Consider the following 23,947-nt stretch of genomic DNA (forward strand, 5'->3'; position numbering starts at 1 on the left):
CCAACCCCTTGACTGATGATGCCACTGCTTTCACTCTACACACTGCTCTCTCCCACCTGAACAAAAGTAATGCATATGTGTGAGTGCTGTTTGTGGACCACAGTTCAGCATTCAACACCATAGTGCCTTCGAAGCTTGACGTTAAGATCCGGGCTCTGGGCTTGAACAGCTTGCTGCAGCTGGATCCTGAGTTTCCTGTCAGGCAGGCACCAGGTGGTCAGAACGGGCAGCAACATCTCTACTCCACTGACCCTCAACACTGGAGCTCCACAGGGCTGTGTTCTCAGCCCACTCCTGCACTCACTACACCCACGACTGCATGGCCACTCAAAGCTCCAATGTCGCCGTCAAATTTTCAGATGACACAACGTTGGTAAACCTGATCACAGATGATGACAAGATGGCCTACAGAGAGGAAGTTTGGGATGAGTCACAACATCCTCAGAACATTCTACACATGCACTATGGAGAGCATTCTGACTGGCTGCATCACCATCTGGTACGGGAACGGTACTACTCTCAAATGCAAAGTGCTGTAGAGGGGGTTGTATGAGTCAAGTCGTTTTTATTTGTATAGCGCCTTTCACAACACGCATCATTTCAAAGCAGCTTTACAGAAAATCGTGCATTAACAGAACATGAAACTGTAATGTCTATGTCTTGGAGTCATCATTGTGTAGTTTGATAAAATATGATATGTGAATTGTGTTTAAAAATAAGTAATTAAATAATAATTGTATTTAGAATCCCAGTGAGCAAGCCGAAGGCGACTGTGGCCAGGAATGCAAAACTCCATAAGATGTTGGTTAATGGAGACAAATAACGGAGATTAATGGAGAAACAAGGCATACTGGGGGCCAGTTCCCCTCTGGCTAATATCATGAATATAATGCCAATATTATTAAATTATGTTTAATGCAAATCATGGTTTAAAATTGTTAAACCAAGTAAGCGGTCAGTGTTTAAACAAAAATGTTGTAAGAACTGTAAGATTAATGACTAATGTCTTTTGAAGTTCATCCTGGATTTACTGCAGAAGTTCAAATAGATGCAGTTGGCTGATGAAGGGTTTTGTTGGCAATTAATTGATAGTGTATGTATTCCATTTCAAGAGTGTAGTCCATCATTAGAACAAGATGATGCAGGCAGAGATCAGTGAGGTGCATCGCAGTTCATCAGGCCGGTAATTTTGGTGAGGTCTATCCGAAGTCCAAGGTTCAGGCAATGGCATATGATGTATTCCATGTCTTATGGTTGGAGTTTGCATCAGTTCATCCTCCTGAAGTCTATCGTTATAGACTAAAGTGATGTTTGGCTGTCACTGGCTGCATTTAGTCATCATCACTCAAGAGAATGATGGTAGTGGAGTCCAACACAAAGCAGGAATGGAGCTGGATCCAGCCGGTTCTGGTGACCTCAGGATAGGAGTCCCGAGGTTGAGACCGGGATACAAATAGAATAATATTAGCAAAGATGCCATTCAATTTATTATAGATCAATATTAGTGTAGAGTGGAGGGCCGGGCTGGAACCGCGCACGCCCGGTCCCAATCAGCCTGATAGGAGCATGCGAGGGATAAAGGTGGCAGAGGACGACTGTTCGAGAGAGTGGGAATTACAGGCCGCTGCCCTGTATGTGTTTGTGTGTGTCTTTTATAAAATATTATTTATATTGATAAGCCGGTTCTCGCCACCTCCTTGCACATCTAAACCCCCTTACAATTAGTTATAGATCATGATCAATGTTTCTGGTTTAGAGCGCCAGACTGTGACTAAAAATGATTGATTTTGACAATTTAAAATCTAGTCACCATCAGCGACAGTCAGTTTGTGTGCGTTCATGGTGATGACTTGGTCCTGTCACATTTTGTCTGACTCCAAGAGAGTTGAGAATATCGATAAATGCTAATCCCAATGTATCATTTTCATTATCTATGTGAATGTTGAAGTCACCAACAGTTAAAGCTCTATCTACAGTAACTACAAGATCTGCTAAAAAATTTACAAATTCACCAAAGAAATCAGAATAAGGCCCAGGTGATCCATATACTGTAGCAAGAGCTAAACACGACTGTGTTTTTTATTTATTTATATCTGACAGTGTCACATTAAGCATTATATGTTCAAAAGACTTTAACTTATGTCCTGTCCTCTGAGAAACACCAGAATCTTCACTGTAAATTGTAGCAACACCTCCTCCTCGACCCTTCAGACAAAGCTCATGTTTATAACAATAACCTGGGGGAGTAGATTCATTTAAACTAATATATTCATCCAGTTTAAACCAGAGGGCATCCAAAGTATAATCTGTATTAATTTCATTTTCAATTAGGGTTTTGGTAGAAAGAGATCTAATGTTTAGTAGCCCTGCCTTAATATAATTTTATTTATTTATTTTTTCAAGATTTACCTTTTTTAATCAGATTTTTTTCTATATTATTTAGTGAGTTTTGTATTTTTGGTATTTCGGGGAACAGACGCAGTCTCTATGAGATATCTAGGTGATACAGTCTCTGTGTTGTAGTTTATGTGACCTGTGTGGCAGCTAGTAGATGTTCGGCCTGGGCCCCTTTTAATCAGATACTATCATTATTAAGAATATGAGCCAAATTACTAGAGGAGAGTGGCATGTTCCCTGGAGGGATGGAGTCTGTCTCTCTCTTTAGCAGGTCAGGTCTACCCCAAAAACTCGTCCAATTGTCTATAAATCCTATTGTATTCTCCAGACATCCAGCAATTCATTGACACTAATCTACTTATAAACCTCGTCTCCACAAATAGCAGGAAGGCCAGAGCATATTACAGTGTCTGACATAGTTTTTGCAAGTTCACACACCTCTTTAACATTATCTCTAGTGATCTGTGACTGGCGAAGCTGGACATAATTGGTGCCAACATGAATAACAATTTTAGAAAATCTATGTTTAGCATTAGCCAGCACTTGTACATTTTATCTGATGTCAGACGCACGAGCCCGGAAATGCATTTAACAATAGTGGCTGGAGTCTCCGTTCCTTAAAATAGAATCACCAATTATCAGTGGAGAAACCCCCCGAAACGTGTGGTAAAATGATGAGGGATAAAACGATGAATGTATGAAAATAAGAATAAGCAATGCAGAGCAGGCTACAAACACTCGTGCAGCGTGTTGTCAGCAACAGGAAGTCCAGTGACAAGAACAGTCAAGTTCAGCGAGCATCTACAAACATCCCAGCACAGAACTGGAGCGGAGCTTCCCTCCCTCCATGACATTTATACCAGGCGATGTATAAATGAATATGGAGGATCATTGGAGACTCAAGCCATGGACTACTCTGATGCTGGCACTGCAGCATCAGAGCCCGCACCAGCAGACTGCAGGACATCCTTTTCCCTCAGGCCGTCAGACTGCTGAACTGCTAACAACATACCTTAGCACATAACACAGGACCTTAGCACTAGTTTCACTGGACTCAGTGTGTGTCACATCTATCATTATTAATATTTACCCTTTCACACATATCTGAGAATTATTTGTATTTACATGTGCGTGGTCCAGACATTGTAGTCATACAAGCTTTTCACACATCATTTCACTTGTGTAGTGGTGTAGTGACAAGTGAGTTGAGTCGATTTCATCCTTTTTGAAAAGCTTTATTTTGCATGTTTTTTCACATTAATTAAATTCGCAACTTTGGTGGAAGGATGGCTAATAAGAATCTTGATGTCGTTCACAGAGGGTTGTGTTTTCATGAGAAAATGCGTGCTGTTTATCACTGAAAACAATGCATGTTTTTGCATCAGCATGTGCGAATGAAAAAGCTTCTGTAAAGGGAAGAGAACATGACCCATGGCATCAAGAAAAAGTAGTGTGGTATTGTGTAAGTTGTGTGGTATTGATAGATCTATCAATAAAAACCATGACATGGTTGCATTTTTAACTTAATGTAGTTCACTGTTTTTATTTTCAGGTCAGAGCTGAAATCACTAGTAAAGAAAGAGAAGAGGAAGACATGATTGAAAAAGTGCAAAAAGAAGTCAAGTATGTTTCAGTATAACCTCGTCTCTTCATTCAGCTAAGTTCAGCGTGTCTTTAACATTTTTGTGTTTGACAGGAAAGATGAAGATCCAGAGCAGAAGATTGAGTTCAAGACTCGTCTGGGTGAGTTCACTGATTATCAAAACTTCGAAAATGTTCCCAATTTTTATGAGGGCACTAAAGGGCACTTATTATTGGGGCGAGGGTGATTAGGATTGAGACACGTCCATTCTGGACTCATGAAATGTACGTGAACTTTGCAATGTTTTTCAAGACTGAAATTGCATGCTTCATTACACATTTGGCTGGAGTTTGCAAGTGAAATGTCCAGCTGGGGGGGGCAAAATTAAGCAAATTGAGGTTGTAACTAGAAGAGGTTTTAAAGGTGAATTTTAGATGGGAGTTTTATTGAGTAAAACGTACATGCGTTAACTAACCTAAAACGTTTCCCTAAACCTAACAAATGGTGTCCTGAAAGATAAATGAGAGTTTAACTAAATGGACATCTACACCTAACCCTAACTGAAAGGGTTTTAAAATTCAAATTTGAAATGGAAAAACAAAAAAAAAATGTATTGATGCAAACAAGTCAAATGTGTATATATAGTAATGTTCATTGTAAGAGACCATGTTGGACACATCACGGGTCTTATTCAACCCTGTGAGAATCAACATGTCGAGAATATGCTAGTTCGGTCATTGTTGAGGCCCAAAATTGGCTAAATTTGCTGCAGCTTTCGACTGATGTTATTTGGTGTGGTTGTTTTGCACAGACAAACACATACAAATAATTGTAGTTCAGTTGTGTCATTTGTTTTGTTGTCAAATTGTACAGATAGTGAAATTCTGATTTTAGATGTTATGTAATCCGGCCTTAAAGCTCTTCATCGGTGCATCAAGAATACTGGACAATTGGCATAATGTCCTGGACTTGATCATTTCAACCATAATACCGTAATTTCCGGACTATTGAGCGTACCTGAATATAAGCCGCACCCACTGAATTTTTAAAAAATTATTATTTTGAACATAAATAAGCCGCACCTGTCTGTAAGCCGCAGGTGCCTACCGGTACTTTGAAACAAATTAACTTTACACAGGCTTTAACGAAACACGGCTTGTAACAAAAATAAATAAGCTTTAACGAAACACGGTGTGGCTGCGGGGGTGTAGTCAAGCGCCCGTCCGGGAGAGAAAAGCGGTAAGGGCGCTTACATCAAGTGCTGAAAACTGTCACACTGGTGCCAGTGTGACAGTTTTCCCAAGAAAGACACGTGAAACAGGGCACTTGACGTTCCAGGTAAGGCTTTTAATGGCCACAGCAATGTTTACAATCAATTTTATGAAGTTTCTCAATTCTTGGTTTTCTATGCGCCAACACTAGACTGACGTGTGTCTGTCTGTCACTCACACTCTCACTCACTCACACTCGGTCTCTGCTGCCTTTTTATGCCGCTCTACCCACACTTACTGAAATTAGACACAGGTGTTACACAATAGCTCAGGTGTAAGCGCCCTTACCGCTTTTCTCTCCCGGACGGGCGCTTGACCACGCACCCGCTGCCACACACGGCTTGTAACAAAAAATAAAAAATTAGCAGTAAACAGTAGCCTAGCAAGAAAGTCATTGGTCATTATCTTCCTCCTCTTGTGCACCTGAAACCAATGAAGTCATCTCCTTCAGTGTCGGAGTTGAATATCCTCAGCTTTAGTTGTCTTTTTGCACTGAGTCAATTATCGCGCTGCTGTTTCCAACGTCTCCCGTGCAGCAGCTCTATTTCCTTTTCCAACAGCCAGATCAATCGCCTTCAACTTGAAAGCAGCATCATATGCATTTCTCCGTGTCTTGAGGGTGACAAAATGACTACCGTAATCAGAATGATGGGAAGTTTGAGCGCGCTCGATTTAATGTAAACCGTAAACAAAAAAGTTGTTTGACCTTAACCCGTTCGGCAATTTCATTGGTCTAATGAAAGCTTCATGCCGCCAAAAAACTGAGCACGTCACAGAATGTTTTTTTTTTTTGATAAAATTTGAAAGCGGGAAAAATCCATATATTAGCCGCATCGTTGTTTAAGCCGCGAGGTTCAAAGCGGCTTAAACAACCGGCTTATAGTCCGGAAATTACTGTACTGGATAATCCCGATTAATACAGGAAAGTTGGCATCCCTGTGTTGAGATGATAGAATGTTGGCTATGCAGTTGAAATGTGTCTTGACTGTCAATATTTTGAGCATTTGTTTTACTACTGTCAAACACTTTATCAGGGTTTAACTCAGTTATACAAATATGCATGCATGTGCGAGTCCAGACCACAGATCTATTACACAGTGCATCCAGAAAGTATTCACAGCGCTTCACTTTTTCAACATTTGGTTGTTACTGCCTTCTTGCAAAATGGATTAAATTCATTATTTTCCTCAAAATTCTACAAACAATACCCCATAATGACAACATGAAAGAAGTTTGTTTGAAATCTTTGCAAATTTATTACAATTACAAAAAACGGATGACAAATCACATGTACATAAATATTCACAGCCTTTGCCATGACACTGAAAATTGAGCTCAGGTGCATCCTGCTTCCACTGATCATCCTTGACATGTTTCTACAACTTGATTGGAGTCCACCTGTGGTAAATTCAGCTGATTGGACATGATTTGGAAAAGCACACACCTGTCTATATAAGGTCCCGCAGTCCAAGGAATTGTTTGTAGACCTCTGAGACAGTATTGTATTGAGGCACAGATCTGGGGAAGGGTACAGACAAATTTCTGCAGCATTGAAGGTCCCAATGAGCACAGTGGCCTCAATCATACGTAAATGGAAGAAGTTTGGAACCACCAGGACTCTTCCTAGAGCTGGCCGCCTGGCCAAACTGAGCGATCGGGGGAGAAGGGGCTTAGTCAGGGAGGTGGTCAAGAACCCAATGGTCACTCTGACAGAGCTCCGGAGTTTCTTTGTGGAGAGAGGAGAACCTTCCAGAAGAACAACCATCTTTGCAGCTTTCCACCAATCAGGCCTGTATGGTAGAGTGGCCAGACGGAAGCCACTCCTCAGTAAAGGGCAAATGACAGCCTGCCTGGAGTTTGCCAAACGGCACCTGAAGGACTCTCAGACCATGAGAAACAAAAGATTGATCTCTTTGGCATTAATGGCAAGCATCATGTCTGGAGGAACCCAGGCAACACTCATCACCTGGCCAATACCATCCCTACAGTGAAGCATGGTGGTGGCAGCATGGAACATTTTCGTGAAGAATTTTCAGCGGCAGGAACTGGGAGACTAGTCAGGATCGAGGGAAAGATGAATGCAGCAATGTACAGGGACATCCTTGATGAGAACCTGCTCCAGAGCACTCTGGACCTCAGACTGGGGCGAAGGTTTGTCTTCCAACAGGATAACAACGCTAAGCACATAGCCAAGATAACAAAGGAGTGGCTATGGAACAACTCTGTGAATGTCCTCGAGTGGCCCAGCCAGAGCCCAGACTTGAACCCGATTGAACATCTCTGGAGAGATCTGAAAATGGCTGTGCACCGACGCTTCCCATCCAACCTGATAGAGCTTGAGAGGTCCTGCAAAGAAAAATGGGAGAATCTGTAATTGGTGCCAAAGGTGCTTCAACAAAGTATTCAGCAAAGGGTGTGAATACTTATGTACATGTGATTTTTCTATTTTTTTAATTATTATTTTTTTAATACATTTGCAAAGATTTCAAACAAACTTCTTTCATGTTTTCATTATGGGGTATTGTTTGTAGAATTTTGAGGAAAATAATAGGCTGTAACATATCAAAATGTGGGGAAAGTGAAGGTGTGTGTGTGTGTATTTTTTTTTTTTTTGTATAGCGGAGTTAAACGATGATAAAACAGCAATATAGCTGTTCAGTTTGTAGTCCCAAACCCAGAAGAGGAGCATTTCTGAGCCACATGATTTCTTGGGGTTTTCCTATGGGTTCTTATAATGTCAGTGTTGGATTTATGAGTAAAATAAGGTCTGTGATAGACATTACTTGAATTGGTCTTTTTGTTTTACAACATAAATCACACAGTCATTCCCCAGATGTGAATTTTGAAGCCACCTTATATATATATATATATATATATATATATATAGCTAACAAGTTGCTAAATAAGGACCACAACAGTGTTTTGTTTGTCAGTCACATTCTCTTGTGGTAGTTGTAGTCCTTTTTAGCAACTTTTAGCATAATTTTTTTTTTAACACAGTGGCTTTAAAATTTAATGTTTGAGGTATGACTGTGTAATTGATGTTGTAGAACAAAATGCATCTTCAAGTAATGTTTACCACAGACCACTTTTTTCCTAAAATGGACAAACCCTGTTATAAAAACCCATATGAATTTACTGAGAACCTGTGGTGAATTAGCCAAGAATTGATTAACTGATTAACTAAAATTAATTGGACTTCCCAATGCTACGTGTAAGTGAATTATTATTGAAAATTTACATTAACTGCCCAAAGAAGCCAATTTGCTGACTGTTTTGGACCTCCAATGATAAGAGACGGTTTTAGCATTTTTGATTACTGCTTTAATTTGCTTGCATTTATTTCTGCATGTCCAATACAATCTAACACAGTCACGTAGCTTTAGTACCGGTAGTAATGTTGTACCATTACCTGTTGTTAAAAGTAGTTTGTTATTTGAAAAGCAACACTATTGTGAAAATAGCTGAACTAATGTGACTTTGATAGACTTGCTTGAGTTTTTATTAGGATTATTCTGCTCTTTAGGAAGAAACATTTACCGCATCCTGTTCAAAGGACGTCAGATGGAGCGAAACGAGCTGTTCCTACCAGGTCGTATGGCGTATGTGGTGGATCTTGAGGATGAGTATGCTGACACGGACATCCCAACCACCCTCATCCGCAGCAAAGCTGACTGCCCCACCATGGAGGTACAAACTCACAACACACTGTAAACCGTTATCACAGGGATTTATTCAGAATGGAATACTAGCATAAGCAGTATTTGTTTAAATAGTATGAAACAAAAAAGCAGACTGCAACCATAATCATCACAAACAGACATTTTGTTTATTTTCATTCTGTTTTTGTTGTTTCCGTACCACTAATGTCATCAAACGGAACTGCAAATTGGATGACCGTTTTTAGGGTTGCTAACCTTGGGCCACTTTCACAGTAGCAGAATATGGTTGTCAGTCCTGTATTTGATTGCTTACTACGGTTATGTTCTCCCACCGAGAGTGACAACCACATTCTATAACCGAACTGACAGCCGCAAATTTTCTCCACTGCATTTTCTGCAAACCTTTGTTGTGTGACTGGACAACCAGTTGTTAGTCACGTCATATAATGAGAGTGCCACACTACACTGTACACGCTAGGGCTGCACAATATATAGAATTTATTGGAATATTTCAAATGTATATATCACAATATGTATTTTCCAAGGGCTTGCGATAACGCCATGATTTTAATACGTTGAAAGGTAAACTTTATGGCGTGCGATTGTCACGTGTGTGCATAGGAGCTGACAGACACATTTGATTTCATTAAGTCGTACTGTATACCTTCTGATGTTCACGTATGTTTCTTTTTTGTGCCATAACAGAGGGCGCATTCTGTGCCCCACTCCATTTAAATGGCAGATATCTCAGTCTGTCACACACATAATTAAAGAGTATCAAAACATTTGTGCAGATAATTAGACCAAACAGCGGGTTGAAACTCAAACTTGGTTTGTTTAATGGCCACTTTGAATACATGGATTGTCTTGTGAAATCATTCCTCTGTACAGCTGCAGCGTCGACTGAGAACAGGAACTTTAAACCAATGTGAATTTCTATGGCAAGCACTTCTTGACAACAATTTTCAAAATAAAAGTCCCACAATGAATGAATCAATGAACTAATTATGAAATAAATACAAACATGAATTAGTGTGTAAATTTTTATAATTCATAACACAGAATTTAACATTATATTCATATGCTTTTTAAAAATTAAATTCAAATATTTAAATATGAATTTTAATATCTGCTACATAGCTAATGGTAAAACTAAATATTATAAACAATCTAAATACAATTCGGAACAAAAGCAAAGTGTTTTTGTGATCACTGGAATATAAATTTATTTTTATTTGGGTGGTGGGGGTTATAATGTTCTGTGCACTCTGATGATATCATCATAGGAATATCATATCACATATCGAATATTGCATTATCCAACATCTTATCGGATATTGCATTTTTCCTCTATCATGCAGCCCTAGTACGTGCACATGTCTTGTGTTTCATGTGGGATTTTGTTTACTCAAAGAGATGGAGAAATGAGCTGTGTGTCATCTAAAGATACAAACACTGTCTACCACAGAGCTTGTGCAACACAAAGCTGCGCTCTGCACTCGGTTAAAACTCATTCAAAGCCACTGTCGGTAAATTATGATCTGATGGATGAACTTGTGTTAGATTCTGACATTTTATTTAGCTCCGTCTGAGTTCTGAACACTGGCTGGAATAAGGCTAAGCCTTTTGCGCTCTATCCGGCAGGGACTTGACACTGGTGTATACAACATCACAAGTTATTGAGAAAGGACCGTCTACAAAACAAACTCAAATGAGACTTGACAAAAATCAAGTTGGAATGTACCACAGAAGCACGTAAATTTTGACGAGCCAAACGTAAGATATATGGCACTGATTAGGGACAGTTGTGCAGCTTGTTAGTGGTCTCCCATGGAATCGAGGTCTGTCGACGCTCTGCTCAAATTTTATAGAATTTAAACTTTGTCTCCATTTCCTCTGAGCTTTTGAAGCTTTCTCTAATAATTACTGGACAATTCATTATCCATCTTGGATGTGGACCTCTTGCGGCATAAGCCGCTTCCAGCTGTTTTAGCTATCCAAAAATACTACATTATGCTGCTTTTATGTTGCAGGTTGGTAATATATGTCATATAATTATTATCATTCATTATTATTTGTAAAGACACATTGGTGTAGCACATCATTTTACCTTGTAATGTATTGTGAGCTTAAAACACTGAATAATTTGTGCATTTTGAGATCTGATGCTGTTAATTGCATTAATAATGAATAATGAAATAAAGCTGACTGGATCATATAGACAGTTGTTGTGTTCACTCGCTTTTCTCCCTCCACTCTGCTGCTGACCACGCACACTGTCCCTGTTATTTTCTTTTTTAATGTTGGGAGCCCTCAACTGTGCTTAAGCAGGGGGTATCATGACCTTTTTCTAATAATAGAAAGTAGCTGCCCGGAGGGGTTGCGAATATGGTTGCTAAATTACCTGACAACTATAGTGAGCGTGTCTAAATGAAAACGAGGCCAAACACATATTAGGTCATTTAGAAATTTTGACGGGACACTATAAGGTCCAAAAAAAGACGTGCTAGAAAAAGACACAGTCACCCTAGGTAAGAGGGTGTGCACACACATACGTCTCACTGCTGGTGCTTCTTCATGTCCAGTAGATGACTAGCTCCTTTGAAATGGTCACATTGTCAAGTGAGGCAAGAAATTTGACCGGTGCAAAACCTTGCTGCGTTCAGTCGAGAATGTCAGTTCTAGAGCCATCAAGCACCATAATGGAATAAATCCTATGAGCATATTTGTTACTATGTTTAATTGATTTTTACATTAACGTTGTCAAACCTGAACATTGGTTGGACAAACAGGCATTCCTGCCCTAAACTGATAGCATTATATGAGCCACTAGTTCTGTGTATCCAAACAAACAGGAGAATGTTTTGAGAGCAATGATACAACTGGCTCACTTGTCTCCACATTAAACTGGGTGACAATTAAGTTTTAAGTCAACTATGTCATTAACCCTCTGGGGTCTGAGGGTGTTTTGGGCCCTGGAGAAGTTTTGACATGCCTTGACATTTGTGCTTTTTTCAGTTGCTTAACATATTAATGGCTAATGTCTGATAATACTGTATTCCGCACAAACTGGGCTACAATAATATGTGAGCAACATGTATGTACATTTATGCTTGGTTTTGAAAAACTGAAAAGTCACTGAAATAAGTCCATATAACACATACTAAAGATTTGTCCACAAGACTTTTGAGAACTTGATCTAGAGTTTTTGCTACAAAATTATGTGAAAACCATCTTGATCACTCAAATTGATCTTTTGTAAGACAATTTTAGTGTTGATGGGTAATTTTGTGGCAAAAAAATTAACCAACCATTATCACTGCGTAAGAGACACTCTGAATCAAACAGTCTTTTAAAATAATTTATTCTTGCAAGAAGGACCCGGTCATTACACAGGAATTACTCCGTGCCATGAGTGAGACGTTGTCTGGGAGGGCTGAATTGTTTTTTTTATACCTCTTTTCCCCAAGGTCTCTAACAGAAGCAGATCCTCCCCCTCTACATTCCTTAGATACAGGGGCATTCCTTTGCAATGACTATTACTGATCAATGAGTATTAAAATTTCTACAACAGTAATATGCGAGGAGGCGTGAACTATCACAAATATTTAAGTGATTCACACCTGAGGACAGAAAGACCCCTCCTCTGGGCCCATCAATGAGGAATGTGACAAAGATAATGAATATGAGGAGACTTAATGATCAAAATCAAGTTTTAAATTAAAAGAAATCTGACTATACATTTTCTTTACATAAAGACTACTTAATATTAGACCTACCATTTAAAAGAAGTCTCTTCTGCTCACCAAAACTGCATTGATTTGATCCAAAATACAGAAACAACATTGTGTGAACTCATTTTACAATTTAAAAGAACAGTTTTCTATTTGAATATATTGTAAATGCAATTTGTGATCAAAGCTGAATTTTCAGCATCATTACTGCAGTCTTCAATATCACATGATCCTTCAGAAATCATAATAATATGCTGATTTTCTAATATGTGCATATTTAACCTGAACACATATTTGCAAGCACAAACTTTGTTGATGATAATGAGGCAACATAAACACTAGATAAAATATAATCTAAACATTCATATTTTTTTTGTCATATTACATATCATATTTATATCATACAGCATCCAATTTAAATGTCTGCTTTAGCCGAAACAGCATTTAAATGTAACTAAAACTTGCTTATTAGGACATATTTCAAATGTCAATACTCTGAATCCTGGCTGGCAAGTCTGGAAACAGTCCCACTAATAACATATATACATGTTTAAATAAAATAGCATGTCAACTAATGAAAACTAAATGACTGACTTGTCTGAAATTGTATCCTCGGCTGGATCAAGTCTCTCTTCATAATACAAACGTTCATCGGAGTCTCGCTCTTCTTCTGAGGAAAATGTTAACTCATCCTTACATCCAGGAGTTTACAAACACGCAGAAAAGTTGAGTTGTGTTGTGTTTACATCAAATCTCGCAGTCGGGGGCGGGTACATTTGCCTTGATCGTCTCAGCACATTAGCGTATGAATAGCGCCCTCTGCCTGTGGGTGTGATCACATTACCTATAATAAAGCTGAGCCAGGAAAAAAACGTACATCGCTTTGTTTCATACAGATTACATTGCAGGAGAATATTTGTTTTAAATTTGAATTGTTTTATTTAAAAGTAGAAATCTTAAGCTTTCTTTAGACATATGTTTCATGTTTGTGTGATAAGTATTCGCTGAGTTTGTTCATTTTTGTGACGTGTTTCTGAAATATGCTCGTGATCACAGAGACTGCTGAAAGCTCACACTTTTTATTTTCTTTATTTTACAAAAGCACAAGGTTTTTTTATTATTGTGAGTGTACACCAATAAAAGTAGACCCTTTATAGTCTCTAATGATGTCTTACACTTATCTGTATACCCAAAAATATTTTAAGTTGTGTCCGTTGTAATGACGAAAATATCCAGCCGGCGCGTCCGTTGACCCTAGAGGGTTTAGATGTGATGTGGGACATCAAGATGTGACTTTGGTTCTTTTATCCCACTGAAAATCAAGCCAATTTCTTGACCAAGACAGTCAAGTTCAGCATAGTGTTCTTTGGTTGTTTACTGCACAGTTTGGCAATTGTAGTAAGTAATTAGTAGGTATCTTACATACAGAACATATGGTATACCGCAAAAATGATAAGAGTGGTATGCATTCTGAACAAAGCTGTTTTAACTAGGAATGCACCAATCTGATACCTGGATGGGTATCTGCTCCGATACTGAAGCTTTTAGATGTATCGGTCCGATGAGCCCTATCCAAATCTGATACTGTGTGTTAGTCATGTTCGTTACTGTCAAGCTCAAAAAAATGACATAAAAGAACCATAAAAACACAAAGTAGTTCATATGACTCCTGCGTTTTATTCAAAGCCACTTAAAGATGTGCAATATCTCTGTGAATCACAAAAGGCTGTGTTTAAGTAAATGTATAAAATGCACTTGCAGCTCCAGCGTGTCATTGAATGGCACTGCTCTGTTTACACACACGCACTCGTGGCTTTTCACATGGCCATTACGCGTTGCAAAATATTTGAGCGCTACTCACTGATAAGATCTCAGATGTAGATTCTCAATAGTTCGGTTCAGTTATAATATGCATTTAGAATGGCACTGGAGGTGCTTTTTTTTTTTACCAGAATTTGAATAAGAAGCAAATTAAACTACCGTGAACCAGAGGCTGCGGCAGCCGATTTTGCCGGGGCTTCAGCCCCGAATGAATTTTGAAAAGCTGACTGACAAATATGAAACCGGACAATAGCCTATGTAAACCCCCGAAATCATAAGTTGCCTTATTTCATTGTGCTTTGGCTTTGCACTACTGCATACAGCCTGTAAAAATAGACATAGGCATAATCTAGCCTATAGAATAAGTTCCTTTGCTGTCGGTAGCCTGTGGGGGACTCAGTTTCTTCCTCTGTTGAATATGCAGCAGGTAGGGGAGGAGCTGACATCAACTTGCGTTACTTAGTGGCGAGTCAACAGCAGTTAGCAGGAAAGACAGCAAAAATGAAGCAAATGAGGCTTCTAAAATTTCCGAAAGAAGTCAGTGGGTAAGAATTCATATTTGTTTTTGTCCTTAAAGTCTAAAGATCATCATCTGGCTGGCTTTTACCCACAGTAGGCTAAACCTCAAGACATCTGCTACCGACTGATATCACATGTTGTAACCTCTAGCCTCGTGGTTAGCGCATCGCCTCTCATGCTGGAGACTTTGGTTCGAGTCCAGTTTGGAGCATAATTTTCTTGTTTATCAGGTGTTGTTTTCTCTAAGGATAACCAATAAGCATTAGCATAAAATGTATGTGTGACTTGTTTTGTGATATTAGTTTGTAGTAAATATACACTTTGAGGGTAGCAAAGATGTGCCAGAATCAGGCATGGAAACTGGTAACAATTAATAAGTCACTTTACTTTAGAGAAAGTTAAAAGTGAAACATTGTTTATCTCAATGATCCTAATGAAAGGATTTTGACAGATGAATTATTCTCATAGAGATGATGAGAATTATATACAGTTCGATGCCATAGTGTGTCAATGAACTTAGACTAATGTCATTCATGTATTGCTTTAACTTAGGATCTTATACATCATTTTGACTATGTCAAAAATATAAATTATTTATATTCAATATTTTTTTTACCTCACTTTACTCACTATAATATAACTCTTTTGTGATGACTATGTTAATGTACATGAAAATTCAAGAATCATGATAGATCTAAGGGCAATCCCACTGATCTGCTCCTCCCAATACATTTTCTTCAATGGTATTGGTCTACAATTTGACATATGTAGCACTTGATGAATTAGTTGCTTGAAGCTGATTTGCAATAAATTATGTGCTGTATCTGTTCTTTTGCATCACAGATGATTCAGGGAGGAGAGAGGATAGTACTAGAGTGGAAGATTTAGGAACTGTAGAAACAGGCCCAGCCAGAGCTAAACTCATAGAAAACCCTCTCACCAGCTTTGGACTACAGAGAAGTGGTTGCTAGTGTGAAAATAAAATTGTCTGGGCTAAGCCCCGGATGTCTTTCAATGCTGGAAACGCCTCTGCTGTGAACTTTCCAAAACAGACACACTTACAGAACTTCCTGGAGAGTTCATAATGTCAAAATGAAAGTGTGAGGGTTAAAGGTGCATGATTGACATATATTACTATTATAATATATGTGTTTACAAATTATAATATTTAAGTTGAATGGGTTCCAAAAAATAACCGTGTGTATGAAAAGTGAGCTGATATCTTTGATACAACTAAATTGAAGAAAAATTAGATCTGAATCCTTTAAAGTCCAGATACAAGTTGAACAAATTTAGCACAAAAAAGGCTTATTTTCTACTGATGATTTATACTGGAATTACTGTTAATTTTGCTGCTACATTATCCAGTATACTAGTTAATAATAAAGTCTTTCTTAATAAGCTGTATATTTATATTGAAATAATGTGTAGTTAGAGGTTTCTTTACATTATTGTGTGGAGCTAATTGGGTGTACTCTTTAATATGTAAAGATATTCTAAACTGATTATGCAAAAAAAAACAATCGAATTGGCATCGGCTGATTCTGAGATTTCCGATATCGGAATCTGATTGTAAGAGGAAAAAGTGGTATCTGTGCATCCCTAGTTTTAAATCTCTTACCATAAGTGTCCTGTTGAAACTCGGTGTTGTGATTTTGTTCCTCAGGCTCAGACGACACTCACCACCAATGACATCGTCATCAGCAAACTGACGCAGATCCTATCATATCTGAGGCAGGGCACACGAAACAAAAAACTCAAGAAGAAGGACAAAGGTAGTTGCTTCACTTACGTCTAATGCTGCATTCATGTGTTAATGGAATAGGTCACATTTTACCAATCATCATGTCTTTCCAAACCCGTACGACTGTAGCCCTATTCAGAGTTTATTAGTTTTATATGGCAATGTGGGACTGATGTTTAAATTATCAGGGCTTCTCTGTTAATTTTTTTTATTAATTTTTTTTAGTTCCAGTAAAGATTACAGCTCCTTTTACCTTCAAATAAAATGCCATGAGTAAAAAAAAAGTCAGATAGTCCTGCGTTAATGGACATGCTGGCAATAAAACAGTGGATCTTCACTGTCTTGCCTCTGAACCCTGTTCTGAAGTGGATGTTGATCAATTACAAGACACCACAAAATGAAAAGACATGCTGCGCAACTTCAGATAATGCTGTCTGTTGCACATGCATGTTTTTTCTAGCATTTTATGCTGTTATATTATATATATATATGTTAGTCATGTTTAATATTCCCTCCATCATAAATCAGTGTGGCTAAATGCATTTGCCTATAGGCCAGTTATGTGTGACGGCAGTGTGTACAGTGCTTTGAAACTGTATTTGCCCCCTTCCTGATTTCTAATGTATTTGTGTATTTTTCATAATAAATTTAGATCTTCAAACGAGATATAACAAAGACAACCTGAGTAAACACAAAATACAGTTTTCAAAAAACTTATTCCACACCTTTTAAGACCCATGTGACAACAAACTGCCCCCTTAAACTTAATAGCCGGTTCTGCCACCTTAAGCAGCAACAACTGCAATCAAATGCTTCTGATAACTGGAGATCAGTCTTTCACAACTTTTTGGTGGAATTTTGGCCCACTCTTCTTTGTACAACTGCTTTACCTCATCCTGTTTAAGGTCCTGCCACAGCATCTCAATTGGGTTCAAGTCAGGAATTTGACTAGGCCATTCAGGTTCAATGTTTCATACACCAGTTTCTGCAGGCGTTTGATAAACAAGTGCTTAATATCATGTAATGTGGAAACAATCTAATTTATCGATATTAAATAATAAAGTGAATGTTTCTCAATTTCTTTGTAAATCTCCCTGAGTGTCGACATGTTTGTGTGACATCATGCCCCTGCATCTCGGCGAAATCGGAGATGAGAAATTCTGCATAAGCCTACAAGTTGTAATTCTGACTTCAATATGCATTCCATTGCACTTTTCGTAGTCGGAGTTGAATGGGATGCAGCACTTCTTTTCAAAACTTGATCCGACACTGAATGGATAAGCAGCCTAATTTACACTTAGAAAACTCCTGATTTTGCTATAACAATACAAAAAGCACTTACCGATTTACTTGACGTGAATATCAGCCATCCTTTTCCTGGTTAATAAAGCAATTGCACGGTCATGCAGAACATCTCGTGTTCTTAAATCCATAAGGATCTCTTTCTCAATGGCGATAGCAGCAGTTATGACAATCTTGTGCTCTTTGCTTTCAAATTACGTCACTTAAAGCATGATTGCGTCACTCAAGGCCAGGTAGAAGGCCTCGACCGGGACATATCCTAAAGATCACACCCACCAAGAACAAATAAATCAATCTGATTGGCTGATGAATCTGACATTGATGCCTATTCATTGCAGTGTTGAGGGATTCTGTAGAAACTGAAGGCCTGGATGGGGTTGAGCACAGACTCACACACTGCTTCAGGCATGCAATTTGTGAAAAAGTTGTCAAACTGCTTGTAAGCATCAAGGAATAAATTCTGTCTGGATAAACTTTTTTAAATTTTCTCTTTGTAGATAAATTAAGAGTGGAAAGCGATTTAAAAGCACATAGGTAAAAACCTGATTGAGAATGAAAGGATGAAAAATATTTATTTGGCATGTTAGGCCAGCAGACAGGGCTTTGCTGGCCCTGAGAATGCACCACTGGTGTTATCATTTAACATTATTTGTAAACCATTATTTGAAAGGATTTATTTTTTCAGGTTAGTTGAATCAAGGCCATTTTTTGCTTTTCAAATTATTTCTCAAATGGCCTCGCGGGCCTTATACGGCCCTGAGGCCTGACGTTCCCCACCCCTGATTTAGATTGTTCAGATACAAGATAGAAAGGCGGAGAAAAGTATGACCAATCACAGTTTGTTTTGCTGTTACTTGCCATCGTGTTACCACAGTAATAGACCGGTGTGCAACACAGTCTCATTTAAACGGTCTGTATATCTGAGCCATGACATTGAGCTCAAAATGTTGAATATCAATAACTTCTATCATATACCATCTGCAAATATGCTGATACCTCATTTAAACAGATGTAACTCACTGAGAAAATCCAGCATTTTATTCCTGTCGAGTGCTCAAATAATATCTTTCTCTGAAGCGTCTATTAGCCAGCCAAAGTCAGTTCCTCTGGTTTACGAATGTTACGTGATGCTCAGTTCATGGCAATTTGGGCCATGTAAGCTTTTAAGTGTGTGTGTGTGTGTGTGTGTGTGTGTGGCGAGCAACTTCAAAGTAAAAACACTTAATGTGCACGGAGTAAAGGTTGTGTTCACTGTGCACTTTATGTACAATTGGTTTGATTCGGTCCTTTGAGAAAAAACAATTAATGTAAAAATGTCATCCATGGTTGGTAGACTACGGTGCGTTATTTCCATTAATAAAACAAAATGTTATCCTCTTTTCTCCCAATTTGGAATGCCCAATTCCCACTTCTTAGTTGGTCCTCCTGGTGGCGCGTTTACTCTCCTCAATCCGGGTGGTGGAGGACAGGTCTCAGTTGCTTCCGCTTCTGAGACATTCAATCCGTGCATTTTATTACGTGGCTCATTGTGCATGACACCGAGGAGACTCGCAGCATGTGGAAACTCATGCTACTCTCCGCGATCAACTTTCCACACACCCCATTGAGAGCGAGAACCCCTAACCATGACCACGAGGATGATAACTTAAAAAAAAATTTGCAACTGGGCCAATTTGGCTGCTTAGGAGACCTGGCTGGAGTCACTCAGCATACCGTGTATTCAAACTCGTGATTCCAGGGGTGGTAGTCTGCGTCAATACTCGCTTAGCTACCCAGGCCCCCGTTATTTCATTTATTTCTAATATATTAAAAATAAAATTTAGCAAATAAATGTACTAAAATTGGATGACAAAACCGAAATAAGAAATTAAGATCTACCATTTAAAAATTAAGATTTGTTTTTACAAAGTTAAAGTTGTGTGTGAAATTGAGTAAATATAGTGCTAAATAAGAGTACCTTTTTTTTGAAGCAATTTTATGTGTACATAAGTCATTTACTATATTAAATTATGTGATTTATATCGTATATCGGCAACAGTGTTCTTTAGATATCGGCATCGGCCATTAAAAAAACTCATGTCGGTCGACCACTAATAAATATACACTGGCGGACAAAAGTTGTAAACTACTTGGATGTCTCATCAAAATATCCTCCACGTGCAGCAATGACAGTGTAAGCCCGTTTATCGGTCCAGTGGCGGTCTCCAATAACACGGGTGACGGTCTCTGCGCGTTACTGTCTTTCCTTTTACGCAACACAACAAGATTCAATTAAATACATTTTCTTTTATGTATTACCTCATTATTTCATCTGACTCCATGAATAAAAAATATTTCAAATGACAATTATATCTGTACATCATTAAAAGTGAGCAAATGTTTGATTATTCTTTTTAACTCTTTAATTATATTTTACCCATTCAGATTAGCAAACTGTCACTTTGAGGTCCTCACATGTTTTTCTGTTTTATGCGGGTCTCACGCTCGCAAGCTCATCAGTCTTTGATCATCAAACAGAGGTAATTGCTATATACCCAAGATCGATCACGTTCACGTTTACACAATCAAAGACACTTCAGTATAGCCCCCATGGAATTGCATACACTTGAATGTAACTTAACGTTTTCTTCAGTAGAGGTCACGTCCACTATTACAGATGTAAGTTGACCAACATAACTTCCCTTGTAATAGCTTTGGATTGGCCATGTGTGGTTTCCCGCGTACACTTATCTGGAGAAACATCAAATTAAAACGGAGGTAAAACACACCCGAATTGATTGCTCAAGCAGCATTTGCTGTTCTATACGGAAATTCCCTTTTTGTCTTTGCAAACCAAGTACACTTGAATCGATGCCAAATATTAGTCGTCACTAATCTGACGCAGACTTGCGGTAACATACGAATCGTTTAATCTGCTTGGGAAAACAATTTCAGAGTCAGTCAGAATAAAATTAAATGTATACAACGTATTGACCAGGTAATGGAACAATATTTCAAAATCCAATTCATAGAGTAAAATCATCGATCAATCAAATATAATAACAATTCGGAAATTGAGGAATTTATAGAAATATTTACCTGGCAACGAAAACTACACACAGCGATCGTGTGGGAAGTCTACCTGCAGAACCTTCTGCTTATTTTCCTTTATAAACCCAGATAATTCAATATGCTTACCAAATGGTGGTGTCTGTCATTATAATTAGATTTTGGTCCTCTATTGAGGGGATCACAACTGTAGAATTTGTAATTGAATGGGTTCTTGATTGTGCAAGTGGGGTGCGAGCTGCACTGTTTGCAGCGTCTCGGATGTTGCTGTTACATATGCAAGAGAGAGTTCAAATGTTAATTCTCACAAGAGCCTTTTGTTTTTTCGGAGTAGCCCAGACTCTCTGGCACCCACCTTACAACGGCTATGCTAATCCTTGGCATTCTAGCTGTCAGTTTGTCCAGATAATCGGGTGACGTTTCACCCCACACTTCCTGTAGCACTTGCCATAGATGTGGCTGTCCTGTTGGACACTTCTCACGCACCTTACAGTCTAGCTGATCCCACAAAATCTCAATGGGGTTAAGATCCATAACACTCTTTTCCAATAATCTGTTGTCCAATTTCTGTTTCTTTGCCCACTCTAACCTTTTCTTTTAGTTTACCAGGTCGAATGACATATGCCTGCGATTTCACACCAAATCGGACACAACTGCTCTAAATATAAATCGACATTATTATTATAGGCTTTTTGTGGTGAATCGGGGTAAGACAAGGACAGGGTTTTGAAAATTGATTGTGTACTCTATCAATAATGAACCTTTGTTCATTGTAACAAACATGGACTCCCGCATGATTGATTACAGCAGCGGGCAACCACGTGCTTGGCGATCAAAATGCTACTGAGGAAGATTGCTTGATTGGTTATAGCCATTGCTAATCCCGTACTTGGCTACAGCACAGTGATTCTGCGTCTGACGGGAATGCAGTGTGAAGGGCTCTGAAGAAGCAGCGCTCATAAAACTTCTCCTTCAGTCTATTATTGGGCCATTATTGTTGTCTTTTCCGATAAAACTAAATGTTGCTCAGCAGTTTAAATACAAATTACTAATCTGTTTTGTTCTTTTAATTCTTAAATCAGTAGATTTGTAGACATGCTAATTTTAATAAAAGAGAATGTAAAGACATTATTGAAACTCATTATTAGACTATTATCTTTTGGATAAAGTCATGCTTGGCTGTTCATAAACTAAATCAAAATTATAGATCTGCTTTTTTATTATAATGCTTAATCACTATAATGTTTCATTGTATATTTTGGTTGTGAACGAGTCAAAATACCTCTTATTTTTGCAGCTAATTCTGCACAATTATGCAGGAATTGTTGGAATTAGTGCTTTCAGCTTAATTTAAAAAAATACCAAAAAACATACCAGTAATTGTCTTTTTTGCCCCTCATGAGTTTACATCCTCAGCACACAAGCAGACCGCTGTCAATGGTGACTAGATTTTAAATTATTGTTGCAGTCATTTATTAAATGCAGCCATTTTAGTCACAGCATGGAGCTCTGTTTTAAGCCATTTATATTGGAAATTATTTTTTAATCGATCTTACAGCATGGCTACTATGATTGTTCTCCCTTCAAATTGCCCACTGGAGGCTGATTCATCTCATATGCAATGCAGGAACACATGGTGTATGTTAGAAATGTTCATTTTTGGACATATCAGCAGTTTGTAAATCATTTACACCTTTGATACATTGCCTCTAATTACTCTTCTTTTGTCCATTGACTAATCCTCCTATCTGTCTGCCATAGTAACACTCATACAAATGTATATCACCCAACGTCAATCTTTGCCATAGCAATAAATGTATTTTCTTAATTAAACAAGTGTAAATAAAGTTTGTGCATTGATTATTAATATTCACACATTCCATTTATAAAATACAATAAAAGAGGAAAAAAGATGCATACTTTGCCAAAGGTTGGCATGCTAGTATTAGCTAAATGAACACAGGATGTAAATGTTACAAATTACACCTCATCTATAGCACATATCTTTCAAGTATCATCAAGTTATAATAACGGCTTCTTTTACTGATCTCGTGTGGATTCCATTCATAGAATGAAGCAGAAATTTTTTTGAATATGCAGTACACAATAAACACAGCGGATAACATCTGCACCAAAATCAACACATACAGAATGTTAGAACTGCCCATGTAAATGTAATCAGTGAAATATCTAATTAAAGGTGCAAGATACCTCTGTGGCTTACCACTACAATACAAACCACCAGCTTCTGTGGGTTATTATATTCCATTCATTGTAGGTAAACATTTCTGCTATATAAAATACAGTATTACTGTACTATAACTAAAAAAAAAAATTTTTACTTTCAATTTGTTTACAATTTCCTCAATTGCACCAAATATGTTCCATTAATTGTAAGTCCTGCTTGCTTCTGCCTGCAAGATTTCATCGTGGTGTACGCAAAAATTTTTCAAAACACCAAACCGTTCAATTCTGATGACATTTAAGAGTACTATTTTTGTGTTTTGTTAAGTATGTGAAGCATTCATGTAACTGTTGCTAAAAGCTTTTTTTAAAAGACTTCGTGGCTGTTCGGAACGAATGCATTCTTGCGCAAAAAAAATTAATAAACTAGCTACAGCTCTGCAAACTGAGCACAACATTGTTTTCTCGAGATGCATATTTAACAGTTGAAGTGCTTGACAAAATAATGGTACAAAGTACGAAGCAGATCAGATTAGGCTATTAAATGCATAGCATGATTAGATGTTTGTTTTTTTTTTATGTTCTACCTTAACTTTTAATCAGGCTAGGTTCTGGTTTGTCCCCATTCCTCAATCCAACCAACAGTCTTACTTTTGCACAAAATATTTGTACCCCCCTCTGCT

General features: G+C 38.1%; 1 protein-coding gene across 1 annotated transcript in view; it reads left to right on the forward strand.

Moving 5' to 3' along the window:
- The window catches only part of ik (IK cytokine), a 51,096-nt gene that overhangs the window by 17,623 nt on the left and 9,526 nt on the right, over positions 1-23,947 (forward strand). The window contains exons 7-10 of the mRNA XM_052100784.1: positions 3,950-4,020; positions 4,094-4,140; positions 8,777-8,940; positions 16,653-16,761. Of these exons, the coding sequence (XP_051956744.1) occupies positions 3,950-4,020; positions 4,094-4,140; positions 8,777-8,940; positions 16,653-16,761 (391 nt within the window). The remainder of the gene's footprint in view (positions 1-3,949; positions 4,021-4,093; positions 4,141-8,776; positions 8,941-16,652; positions 16,762-23,947) is intronic.

This window comes from Xyrauchen texanus, chromosome 31 (assembly GCF_025860055.1).
Source record: "Xyrauchen texanus isolate HMW12.3.18 chromosome 31, RBS_HiC_50CHRs, whole genome shotgun sequence".
NCBI lineage: Eukaryota > Metazoa > Chordata > Actinopteri > Cypriniformes > Catostomidae > Xyrauchen > Xyrauchen texanus.